We start from the raw sequence: 12,928 nt of genomic DNA, 5'->3' as shown, positions 1-12,928 counted from the left end.
AGAATTCTTGGATGGTGAGGCCACCCTTAATAAAGTCACAACTAGCTTTAAGATTCACACAGGAGCATGGCAGGCATTCTGAGTCCTGGTGCCGAAAACTACATTCTCCTAGTTTCCTACATCACAACAGTGACTAGTACTTCATTAGCTCTAAAGTGCTTTGGGACATCCTGAAGTGGTGAGAAGTGCAATATAAATGCCAGTCTTTTTGAAACAACTGATATCTCCACAATAGAAACCTCATACAGAACCTGACCAAAATCCTGCATCGATCAGGACATCATTCCTTGGAAATACATAAAATTAAAATCTGGACCAAAGAGGAAAAAATAGTGGAACAAGAAATCTATATGGTACGAGTTCTCTGGCAACTGTCACTAGTTCTTCAAGTCTTAGGCTGGAGTCCACAGAAGAATCATCAGCAAACAGCCCCACTCTTAACTTTATGACATAGGGCAGGTCACTGATGAAATTGCTGAAGAGAGTTGTGTCGAGGACAGTTTCCTGAGGAACTCATGCAGTGATGTTATGGAGCCATGAAGACTGGAATCAGACAACCACATATATCTTCCTCAACAATCAGGTATGACGCCAGCCACTAGAGGGTTTTCCTAATGACCCCTAACTGACTTTAGTTTGGCTCGGGCATCTTGGTGCCATACTTGGTTGAATGCTCATTGATATTGGGGGAAACCACTCTCAGCTGTCCTCTAATTTTCAGCTGTTTGCATCCATATCTGGATCAAGGCTGCGACAAGGTCTAGAATTGAGTAATTTTTGGGGAACCTAACTGAGTGTTAATGAGCAGGTTATTGGCAAATAGGCTGGTTCATTGACACTATTGATGACTGATTGGATGGTATTTGCTAGGTTAGATTTGTCCTCTTTTTCGCAGAACAGAGATCTCCAGGCAACATAAAGGGCGAAGAGGGAAGGAATTCCTAAATGTGTACAAGAATACTTTCTTGATCAGTGAGTTTCCAGCCCAACTAGGAAGGAAGCAGTGCTGCATCTAGTTCATTTAGAAAGCATTTGGAGAACAGTGATCTAATATCATCAGGTGTAGAACTGTTATAGAAAAGAACAAAGTACAATCAAGCATAAAAATATTTAAATAGAGGAGGGTTAAATATAGTGAATTGGAAAGGGATCTGGTCCGGGTGGAATGGAACCAAAAATTGGTAGGCAAAACAGTAATTAAGTAAAGTGAGGGCTTCAAAGTGGAGATGGTTCAGGCACACAGTAGACATGAGGAGGAAAGGAAGAGGATCCTAAGCTACAGCTCCCTGAATGACGAAAGATTTGGATGTTAAAATGAGACAGAAAAAGGAGGCTTATGACAATTGTACGGGTCATAACATATAGAGAACCAAGCTGAATATAGAGCGTACAGAGGAGATCTAAAACAAGGAACAAGGGGGAGTCAAACAGTAGATTAATGGTTAACATATAAGGACTCCAAAGGACTCTTAAAAACACATAAATAGTAAAAGGGTAGTCAAAAGACATGTGGGCCTATTAGAGACCAAAAAAAAAAAACAGGCCTGTGGAAACAAAGGGTATAACTGAGGTATTAAATCAGTACTCTGCATCTGTCTTCACTAGAGAAGAGGATGCTGCCAATGTCACAGTAAAGGAGGAGGCAGTAGTGATATTGGATAAGATAAAAATGAAGAGGGACTTAAAAGATTCTCAAAGTAGAAACGTCACCCGATCTGGATGGGATTCCACCTAGGTTAACTGTAAGGGTGGAAATTGCAGAGCCTCTGGCCAAAAGGCCCCAATCCTCCTTGGATAAGGGGGTGGTGCTAGAGGACTGGAGGATTGCAAACTGTACACCCGTTTAAAAAGGGTTGAGGGATAAACAGAGCAACTGCAGACCAGTTATCATAATTTCAGTGGTGGGAATAATTTGAGACAATGATCCAGGACAAAATTAATATGCATGTAGAAATGCATGGGCTAATAAATGACAGTCAGCACAGATTTGTTAAAAAGCAAATTGTGTTTGGCTAACTTGATTGAGTTCTTTGATGAAGTAACAGAGAGCGCCGATGGAGTGAAAGCGGTTGATGTTGTGTAAATGGACTTTCAAAAGATATTTGACAAAGAGGAAGTAATTAATGCACTAGAAGGATTTAAAATTGATAAGCAGAAGCTGTCTATACTTAAAGTTGATGAAGCACCAGGGCCAGATGAGATACATCCAAGGATACTGAGGGAAGTGAGAGGGGAAATTGCAGAAGCACTGTCCATAATTTTTCAATCATCCTTAGACTCGGGGGTGGTGCCAGAGGACTGGAGAATTACAAATATTACACCCTTGTTCAAAAAAGGATGTATGGATGAGCCCAGCAACTATAGGCCAGTCAGTTTAACCTTGGTGGTGGGGAAACTTCTAGAAACAATAATTCGGGACAAAATTAATAGTCACATGGACAAATGCAAGTTAATTAAGGAAAGCCAGCACATATTTGTTAACGGAAAATCGTGTTTAACTAATTTAGAGTTTTTTGAGGCGGTAACAGAGAGGGTTGATGACGGCATTGCTGTTGATGTGGTGTACATGGACTTCCAGAAGGCAGTTGATATAGTGTCGCACAACAGACTTGTGAGCAAAGTTATAGCTCATGGAATAAAAAGGACAGTAGCAACTTGGATACGAAATTGGCTGAGTCACAGAAAAGAGAGAGTAGTGGTTAATGGATGTTTTTCGGGCTGGAGGAAGGTTTGTAGTGGAGGTCCCCAGGGGTCAGTGTTGGGACCTTGCTCTTCCTGATATGCATTAATGACCTAGACCTTGGTTTACAGGGCATGATTTCAAAGTTTGCGGATGATACGAAACTTGGAAGCATTGTGAACTGTGAGGAGGATAGTGTAGAACTTCAAAAGGACAGACAAGGTGGTGGAATGGGTGGACAAGTGGCATATGAAGTTCAATGCGGAGAAATGTGAAGTGATTCATTTTGGTAGGAAGAACATGGAGAGACAATATAGAATAAAATGTACAATTCTAAAGGGAGTGCAGGAGCAGAGGGACCTGAGGATATTTGTGCAGAAGTCATTGAAGGTGGCAGGACAGGTTGAGAGCACAGTTAATAAAGCATACAGTATCATTGGCTTTATTCACAGGGACACAGAGTACAAGAGCAAGGAGGTAATGTTGAACTTGTATAAGGAACACCAGGTGGAGTATTGCGTCCAGGTCTTGGGCGCACAGTTTAGGAAAGATGTGAGGCTTTGGAAAAGATTCACGAGAATGGTTCCAGGGATGAGGGACTTCTGTTATGAAGATAGATTGGAGAAGTCAGGACTGTGACATGATAGAGGTTTACAAAGTTATGAGCGGCATGGACAGAGTGGATAGTCAGAAGCTTTTTCCCAGGGTGGAAGAGTCAGTTACTAGGGGATATAGGTTTAAGGTGCAAGGGGCAAAGTTTAGAGGGGATGTGTGAGGCAAGTTTTTTCACACAGAGGGTGGTGAGTGCCTGGAACTTGCTGCCAGGGAAGGTGGTGGAAGCAGATACAATAGCGACGTTTAAGAGACATCTTGACAAATATATGAAGAGGAAGGGAATAGAGGGATATGGGCCCCGGAAGTGCAGAAGGTGTTAGTTGCGGCAGGCATCAAGATCGGCGCAGGCTTGGAGGGCCGAATGGCCTGTTCCTGTGCTGTACTGTTCTTTGTTCCCCTTGGAGAAAAGAAAGCTGAGTGGTGATTTGATAGAAGTATTCAAAATCATGAGGGGTCGGGACAGAATAGATAGGGAGAAACTGTTTCCACTCGTGAAAGGATCGAGAAGGAGAGGGCACAGATTTAAATAAATGGGTAAGAGAAGCAAAAGTGACATGAGGAAAAACGTTTTCATGCAGCAAGTGGTTAAGGTTTGGAACGCACTGCCTGAGTGTGTGGTGGAGGCAGGTTCAATCAAAGCATTCAAAAAGGAATGAGACTGGTATCCGAAAAGTAGGAATGTGCAGGGTTACGGGGAGAATTTAGGGGAATGGCATAAGGTGAATTGCTCATTTGGCGAGCTGGTGTGGACATGATGGGCCGAATGGTCTCCTTCTGCGCTACAACAATTCTATGATCCTGTGAAGTACCAAATCATAGACTTGCTAGCAAAATTAAAAACCATGGGATTAAAAGGACAGTGACAGCATGGATACAAAAATTGGCTACTAGACAGAAAACAGTAGCGATGAATCATGATTTAAAGACTGGAAGCAAGTGTACAATTTTGTTTCAAAGGGGTCAGTATTGGGATCTTTGCTCTTTTTGATGTATATTAATGACCTGGCCTTGGGTAGAGAGCATAATTTCAATGTTTGTAGATGATCCAAAACTCAGAAACGTAGAAAATAACGAGGAGGTGAGTAGACTCAGGAGGAAATAGACTGACGAAATGGGCAGACATGCAGGGAAGTGTGAAGGAATACATTTTGATAGGAAGAACGAGGACAGGCAATATGAACTAAATGGGTACAATTTTAAAGGAGGTTCAGGAACAGAGACCCGAGGGGTAAATGTACACAAACTTTTGTTGGCGGTGGAATAAGTTGAGAAAGTTGAAAGGATGTTGGAAAGCAGATTCATAGAATGGCACAGAAGGAGGCCATTTGGCCCATCAAGCCCATGCCGGGTCTCGGCAAGAGCAATTCAGCTAGTTCCACTCCCTCACCCTTTTCATGTAACCTTGCAAATGTTTATCTTCAGGTGCTTATCCAATTCCAATTTGAAAGCCATGATTGAATCTGCCTCCACCACACTCTCAGTGCATTTCAGATCCTAAAAAGTTAATAATAGTTAATAACAGTCACTTAATAAATCTTGAATTTAAAAAAAAAAGCTTGTCTAATGATGGGCGTGAAATCATTGTCGATTGTCGTAAAAACCCATCTGGTTCACGAATGTCCTTTAGGGAAGGAAATCTGCCATCCTTACCTGGTCTGGCCTACATATGACTCCAGACCCACAGCAACATGGTTGCCCTCTGAAATGGCCTAGCAAGCCACTCAGTTGTATCCAACCACTACAAAATCAATAAGGAATGAAACCAGACGGACCACCAGGCATCGACCGAGGCACAGGAAATGACAACGGCAAACCCAGCCCTGTCAACCCTGCAAAGTCCTCCTTATTAACATCCGGGAGCTTGTGCCAAAGGTGGAAGACTAGTCAAGCAGCTGTCTCACACAGTCATACTCACAGAATCATACCTTACAATGTCCCAGACAACACCATCACCATTCCCAGGTATGACCTGTCCCACCGGCATTACCAGACCCAGCAGAGGTGACAGCACAGTGGCATACAGTCAGAAGGGAGTTGCCCTGGGAGTCCTCAACATCAACTCCAGACTCCATGAAGTCTCATGGCATCAGGTCAAACATGGGCAAGGAAACCTCCTGCTGATTACCACCTACTACCCCCACCCCCCCCCCTCAGGTGATCAATCAGGACTCCTCCATGTTGAACATCACTTGGAGGAAGCACTAAGGGTAGCAAGGACGTTGTATGTACTCTGGGTGGGGACTTGAATGTCCAACCCCAAGAGTGGCTCAGTAGCACCACTACTGACTGAGCTGGCCGAGTCCTAAAGGACATAGCTGTTAGATTGGGTTTGCGGCAGGTGTTGTGGGATCCAACATGAGGGAAAAACATAATTGACCTCATCCTCACCTATCTGCCTGCCACAGATGCATCTGTCCATGACGGTATTGGTAGGATTGACCACCGCACAGTCCTTGTGGAGACAAAGTCCCCTTTTCATATTGAGGATACCCTCCATTGTGTTGTGTGGCGCTACCACTGTGCTAAATGGGATAGACCCAACCAATTACCGCTCCATCAGTCTACTCTCGATCATCAGTAAAGTGATGGAAGGTGTCATCAACAGTGCTCTCATGCGGCACTTGCTTAGCAATAACATGCTCAGTGATGCTCAGTTTGGGACCTGCCAGGGTCACTCAGCTCCTGACCTCATTACAGCCTTGGTCCAAACAGGGACAAAACAGCTGAACTCAGGAGGTGAGGTGAGAGTGACTGCCCTTGACATCAAGGCAGCATTTGATCGAGTATGGCATCAAGGAACCCAAGCAAAACTAGAGTCAATGGAAATCAGGGGGAAAACTCTCCGCCGGTTGGAGTCATACCTAGTGCAAAGGAAGATGGTTGTGGTTAAGAGTTATACAGCACAGAAACAGGCCCTTCGGCTCATCATGTCTGTGCTGGCCAAGCACCTACCTATTCTAATCCCATTTTCCAGCACTTGGCCCATAGCCTTGTATGCTATGGCATTTCAAGGCTCATCTGAATACCTCTTAAATGTTGTGAGGGTTCCTACCTCTACCACCCCTTCAGGCAGTGTGTTCCAGATTCCAGCCACCCTCTGGGTGAAATTTTATTTCCTCAAATCCCCTCTAAACCTCCTGCCCGTTACCTTAACTCTATGCCCCCTGGTTATTGACCCCTCCGCTAAGGGAAAAAGTTACTTCCTATCTATCCTATCAATGCCCCTCATAATTTTGTATACCTCAATCAGGTCTCCCCACAGCCTTCTCTGCTCTAAGAAAAACAACCCTAGCCTTTTCAGTCTCTCTTCATAGCTGAAATGCTCCAGCCCAGCCAACATCCTGGTGAATCTCCTCTGCACCCTCTCCAGTGCAATCACATCCTTCCTATAGTGTGGTGACCAGAACGGTACACAGTACTCCAGCTGTGGCCTAACTAGCATTCTATGCAACTCCATCATAACCTCCCTGCTCTTATAGTCTAAGCCTCGGCTAATAAAGGCAAGTATCCCATGTGCCTCCCTAACCACCTTATTTACCTGTGCTGCTGCCTTCAGTGATCTATGTACAAGTACACCAAGGTCCCTCTGACCCTCCGTACTTCCAAGGGTCTGACCATCCATTGTATATTCCCTTGCCTTGTTAGTCCTCCCAAAATGCATCACCTCACACTTCTCTGGATTAAATTCCATTTGCCATTGCTCCGCCCATCTATATCGTCCTGTAATCTAAGGCTTTCCTCCTCACTATTTATACCACCAATTTTCTTGTCATCTGCGAACTTACTGATCATACCTCCTATATTCATATCTAAATCATTAACGTACACTACAAACAGCAAGGGTCCCAGCACAAATCCCTGCGGTACACCACTGGTCACAGGCTTCCACTCCTAAAAACAATCCTCGACCATCACCCTCTGCCTCCTGCCACTAAGCCAGTTTTGGATCCAATTTGCCAAATTGCCTTGGATTCCATGGGCTCTTACCTTCTTAACCAATCTCCCACGTGGGACCTTATCAAAAGTCTTACTGAAGTCCATGTAGACTACATCAACTGCTTTACCCTCATCTACACATCTAGTCACCTCCTCGAAAAATTCAATCACGTTTGTTAGCCAAGGTTGCTGGAGGTCAATTATCTCAGCTCCAGAACATCACTGCAGGAGTTCCTCAGGGTAGTGTCCTAGGCCCAACCATCTTCAGCTGCTTCATCAATGACCTTCCTTCAATCATAAGATCAAAAGTGGGAATGTTTGCTGATGATTGCAGAATGTTCAGCACCATTCGCGACTCCTCAGATACTGAAGTGTAGAAATGCAGCAAGACCTGTACAATATCCAGGCTTAGGCTGATATGTGTAAAATAACATTCGTGCCACACAAGTGCCAGGCAATGACCATCTCCAACAAGAGAGAATTTAACCATCTCCCCATGACATTCATTGACATTACGATCGCTGAATCCCCCACCATCAACATCCTGGTGGTTACCATTGACCAAAAACTGAACTGCAGTAGTCATATAAATACCGTGGCTACAAGAACAGGTCAGAGGCCAGGAATCCTGCAGCGAGTAACTCACCTCCTGACTCCCTTAAGCCTGTCCACCATCTACCAAGGCACAAGTCAGGAGTGTGATGGAATACTCTCCAATTGCCTGGACGGGTGCAGCTCCAACAACACTCAAGAAGCTCCACACCATCCAGGACAAAGCAACTCGCTTGATTGGCATCCCATCTACAAACATTCACTCCCTCCATCACCGACGCACAGTGGCAGCAGTGTGTACCATCTACAGGATGCACTTCAGCAATGCACCAAGGCTCCTTAGACAGCACCTTAAAAACCTTTGACTTCTACAACCCAGAAGGACAAGGGCAGCAGACGCATGAGAAAACCACAACCTGCAAGTTCCCCTCCAAGCCACACACCATCCTGACTTGAAACTTATCACTGCTCCTCACTGTCGCTGGGTCAAAATCCTGGAACTCCCTCCCTAACAGCACTGTGGATGTACATACCCAACATGGACTGCAGCGGTTCAAGAAGGCAGCTCATCACCACCTTCTCAACGGCAATTAGGGTTGGGCAATAAATGCTGGCCTAGCCAGCGACACCCACATCCCATGAATGAATAAAAAAAAAGGGCTGCGCAAAAGAGGTTTTCCTCATGTCACCTGTAGTTCTTTAAATCAGTGTCCTCTGGTTCTGACACCTCTGCCAATGGGTACAGTTTCTCTGTCTGGACCTCTCATGACTTTGAACACCTCTATCAAATCTCCTCTCAACCTTCCCTTCTCTAAGGAGAACATCCCCAGTTTCTCCAATTTATCCTCATCACTGAAGTCTGTCATCCCGGGAACCATTCTCATAAATATTTTCTATACCCTTTCTCAAGCTTTCACATCTTTCCTGAAGTGTGGTACCCAGAATTGGACAAAATACTCCAGTTGAGACCAAACCAGAGTTTTATAAAGGTTCACTAAAACTTCCTTGCTTTTGTTCTCTATGCCTCGATTTATAAAGCTCAGGCTTTGATATGCCTTTTTAATCACTTTCTCAACCTACCCTGCCACCTTTAATGATTTGTGCCCATATACCCCCAGGTCTCTGTTCCCTCTTTATTTTTTATTGCCTCTCCTCATTCTTCCGGACCCAAACCATCGCCTCTTTCAATGCAGCCCATTGCTCCATTACAGTTTTGCCTGGCAATCCTTCATTGCACTTTACCTGGGACAGATCTGTTTTCACACGACTGAAATTGGCCACCCCCCAATTTAGTATTTTTGCTGTAGATTTTGCCTTGCCTTTTTCCATAGCTAAGCTAAACTTTAAGATACTATGACTGTTCCCTAAATGTTCTCCTACTGCTCATTTTTTTTTATTATTTGTTTCATGGGATGTGGGTGTCATTTGTTGCCTTTTCCTAATTGCCCTTGAGAAGGTGCTGGTGAGCTGCTGTCTTGAACTGCTGCAGTCCATCTGGTGCGGGTACACCCACAGTTCGGTTAAGGACGGAGTTCCAGGATTTCGACCCAGCAACAGTGAAGGAAAGGCAATATATTTCCAAGTCAAGATGGTGTGTGGCTTGGAGGAGAACTTGCAGGTGGTGGTGTTTCACACATCTGCTGCCCTGGTGGAAGGTCACAGGTTTGGAAGGTGCTGTCGAAGGAGAGATGGTGAAGTGCATCTTAAATATGGTACACACTGCTGCCACTGTGCGTCAGTGGTGGAGAGAGTGAATATTTAAGATGGTAGATGGGATGCTCATCAAGCGGGCTCTTTTCTCCTGGACGATGTTGAGCTTCCTGCATGTTGTTGGAGCCACACAGGATAGCCAAGTGGAGAGTAGTCCATCACGCTCTTGACTTCTGCCTTGTAGATTATGGACAGGGTTTGGGGAATCAGGAGGTGGGTTACTTATCACGGAATACCCAGCCTCTGACCTGCTCTTGTAGCCACAGTATTGATGTGGCTGCTCCACTGATGTTTCTGGTCAATGATAACCCCCAGGATGTTGATAGTGGGGTTTTCAAAAATGGTAATGCCATTGAATGTCATGGGGAGATGGCAGTTCCTATTAATTTGACCCCACTTAATACCTTACTATTTCTTACTCTAGTGCAATCTCTCTCTCTCCCCTAATCTTTTGTGCACCTTGCGTATCGTTTCTAGTGTTACGCCCTGGTTCTCATCCCCTGCTAAATGCGTTTAAACCCTCCCCAATAGCACCAGCAAACCACCCCACGAGGACATAGTAACTTTCAAAACAGAATAAGATAAATACATGAAAGGAAAAAATAATCAGAGCTATGGGTAAAAAGCAGGCACGTGGGATTAATTGGATAGCTCTACCAAAGAGCCTGCACAGACACAATGAACCGAATGGTCTCCTTCTGTGTTGCATCATTCTAATGCACACAGGGGCATTCCTGGTTGTGGTCTTGTCACAGACCTCTAATTATTTTTCTCCTCAGATTAAAAAGTGTGTGTGCCTTTAAGACTTTATTAAAAACAGTGCACCTTTAGAGAGAGAACGTTCTGGAGATAGTGTGCCACAGCTGCATTTTTTGTTATCGTGGGCAACAGCAGGAGAGAAAGGTCACATGGTAATGTTTCCACTTGGCTGTGTGTGGAACTGGCAGAAACCAATTAGTTCTGAGAGACTTTCCAGCGAGGTGAACTGGAGAGAAAGAAATCTGTCTCGAACTACAAGCCAAGTTAATTCCCAAAGTAAAGAAGAAAAGTGTTCTTTTTCAAGAAACCATTTGTATTGTTGTGCTCATCGTTCAAAGAACTGTTTAATGCTTGCTGCAGCTGAAGAGTTGAATGCGTGTCTACTGAAGAATTATTTTAATCAAATCCACGCGACGACTTCAAGTGACGGTTGATTATTTTTCACATTAGAAGGCCTCATCCATCAGGAATGTAACCTACAAAAATTAACTTATTTTATTTATTAAGAGACAGCTAATTTTTAAAAACTCCACTTTTAAAACTGTTAGTTTCTTTGAGTGAGTGAGTGAGCGAGTGAGCGAGTGAGAGAGAGTGCAGGAGTTAGGTTAAAATAAGAAGTTAGAAGGTCTTTAGACATAGGTTTATCTTAATAAGATTTTGTTTTTTAATAAATAGTTAATTTGTTGTTGTCTAAAGATAGCTGGTTTGGTCTGTTTTATTCCGGGGGTTACTAGAGTGTTTAATTCGGCTGCTTTCCGATTGAGTGTGAATATAATATGCTGCGACCTGTGGAGTGATCGGACCGGATTGACAGTGCACTGCTCCCACCACGGTCCTAACAGTCTGAATTGGTTAATGCATTTGGGAACTGACGCCCTGGTCAATGTATTATGACCTTTACCGGAACTATTTAATGCACTCAGGAGAGGCTGCCCGTGGTCAATGCATGGGTACCCTTACCTGAACAGGTCAGTGCATTCAAGGGATTGCTGCCTGTGGACAATGCGTTGCTGCCTGGTGCTGTGTTTTGAGCTGCACTTGCAGCTGCAGCCAAAGCAGCGAGGTTCTGTAACTGCATGGCATTGAGACCTGAAAGAGAAAGAAAAACAGTATTAATACAACAGAAAGACCATATGTATTTGGCCAGGGCTGGCACTGTAGGATGTGTGTGAAACAAATTCTGAATGGTGGGAAATACCTCAGTCACGGGGCTTTCTGGCCCCAGGTTCTCCCAATTCACCGTCGACAAGAGCAGTTAAGCCACAGCCACGCTATCAATTTCACTTGAAGTGGTCCCAGGAACTAGAAAGCAGTCTCAGATAACCATCCACAGATATGCTTAAGGCTACGTTTGCTGACAACACAGGCACTAGGTGACGCAGTACTGGCACATACCAAATGCACCCTCAACAGAAACATCACTGACAGAAGCCTCAGGCAGCTGCCAGCAATAAAGATGGCTTTGCTCAATTTGACACAAAGAAATGAAATGAATGCAAATCACGCTCGCACCAACAGTAACACGCTCCCTCCCACACCCGCCTTCTCACCACTCCCGACTACCTGCCGCTCCAGCACGCCTTTCTCTCCCACACTCATCTGCTCGCCGCTCTATCCAGCCACTTGCTCCCCGCCTCGCCATCCGAAGAAGCGGTGGGGTGCAAGTGGAGTGCTAACGGCCAAGTGGGAAATGAGTGGCAGGATGCAGCAGCGAGCAGGCGGGAGCAGATTCGAGCAGGAGGACGTGGGAGAGAGCAAGGAAGAGAAGCAGTGATTGAAGTGCAAGTTGCGGGACAGAGTGGGGTACTGTTGGAGGGGATGGAGGCGGCGATCACGCCCAAAGAGGGGTGAAGCAGCACTCGGATGTCATTATGTCCGACATCATTACATGATGACGTCGGTGCATGCGCAGACCCATACTGGCAAATGTTCGGATGCACTGATAACGTCGGTGATCACTCTGCGCATGCTCTGCATTGTCAGGAAACACTCTGTATGTATAATACGCATGTCAGGCTGGCTTGGGTTTGGCCAAGAGTGTTTGGCTGGCCTGCGTTGGACAGCGAGTGCCCGGCTGGCCTGCGTTGGACAGCGAGTGGCCGGCTGGCCTGCGTTGGACAGCGAGTGCCCGGCTGGCCTGCGTTGGACAGCTAGTGCCCGGCTGGCCTGCGTTGGACAGCGAGTGCCCGGCTGGCCTGCGTTGGACAGCGAGTGCCCGGCTGGCCTGCGTTTGACAGCGAGTGTCTGGCTGGCCTGCGTTTGACAGCGAGAGTCTGGCTGGCCTGCGTTTGACAGCGAGTGTCTGGCTGGCCTGCGTTGGACAGCGAGTGTCAGGCTGGCCTGCGTTTGACAGCGAGTGTCTGGCTGGCCTGCGTTTGACAGCGAGAGTATGGCTGGCCTGCGTTTGACAGCGAGTGTCTGGCTGGCTTGCGTTTGACAGCGAGAGTCTGGCTGGCCTGCGTTTGACAGCGAGTGTCTGGCTGGCCTGCGTTTGACAGCGAGTGCCTGGCTGGCCTGCGTTTGACAGCGAGTGTCTGTGTGAGCAGTATGCTGATTGTTGCAGCGGATTAGAACTGACAGGGCAGAGGTACTCACCGGCCATGGGATGCAGGTTGCTCAGCGTATTGAGGTTCCCAGAGGACGCTGTCTGCTGTAGGAGCTGCAAATAAAGCTAGA

General features: G+C 45.8%; 1 protein-coding gene across 6 annotated transcripts in view; it reads right to left on the bottom strand.

Annotated features, from left to right (window-relative positions):
* celf1 (cugbp, Elav-like family member 1) overlaps positions 1-12,928 on the bottom strand; it is a 271,714-nt gene that overhangs the window by 49,159 nt on the left and 209,627 nt on the right. For 4 of the 6 annotated variants that reach the window (XM_068045887.1, XM_068045883.1, XM_068045884.1 and 1 more), the window contains 2 exons: positions 12,848-12,923; positions 11,213-11,341 (listed from right to left, as the gene is read on the bottom strand). In XM_068045887.1, coding sequence (XP_067901988.1) covers positions 11,213-11,341; positions 12,848-12,923 — 205 coding nt within the window. The remainder of the gene's footprint in view (positions 1-11,212; positions 11,342-12,847; positions 12,924-12,928) is intronic. The other 2 variants (XM_068045886.1, XM_068045888.1) reach the window with 1 other exon arrangement.

This window comes from Heterodontus francisci, chromosome 14 (assembly GCF_036365525.1).
Source record: "Heterodontus francisci isolate sHetFra1 chromosome 14, sHetFra1.hap1, whole genome shotgun sequence".
In the NCBI taxonomy this organism is placed as follows: domain Eukaryota; kingdom Metazoa; phylum Chordata; class Chondrichthyes; order Heterodontiformes; family Heterodontidae; genus Heterodontus; species Heterodontus francisci.
This window is presented reverse-complemented; position numbering and strand designations above follow the sequence as displayed.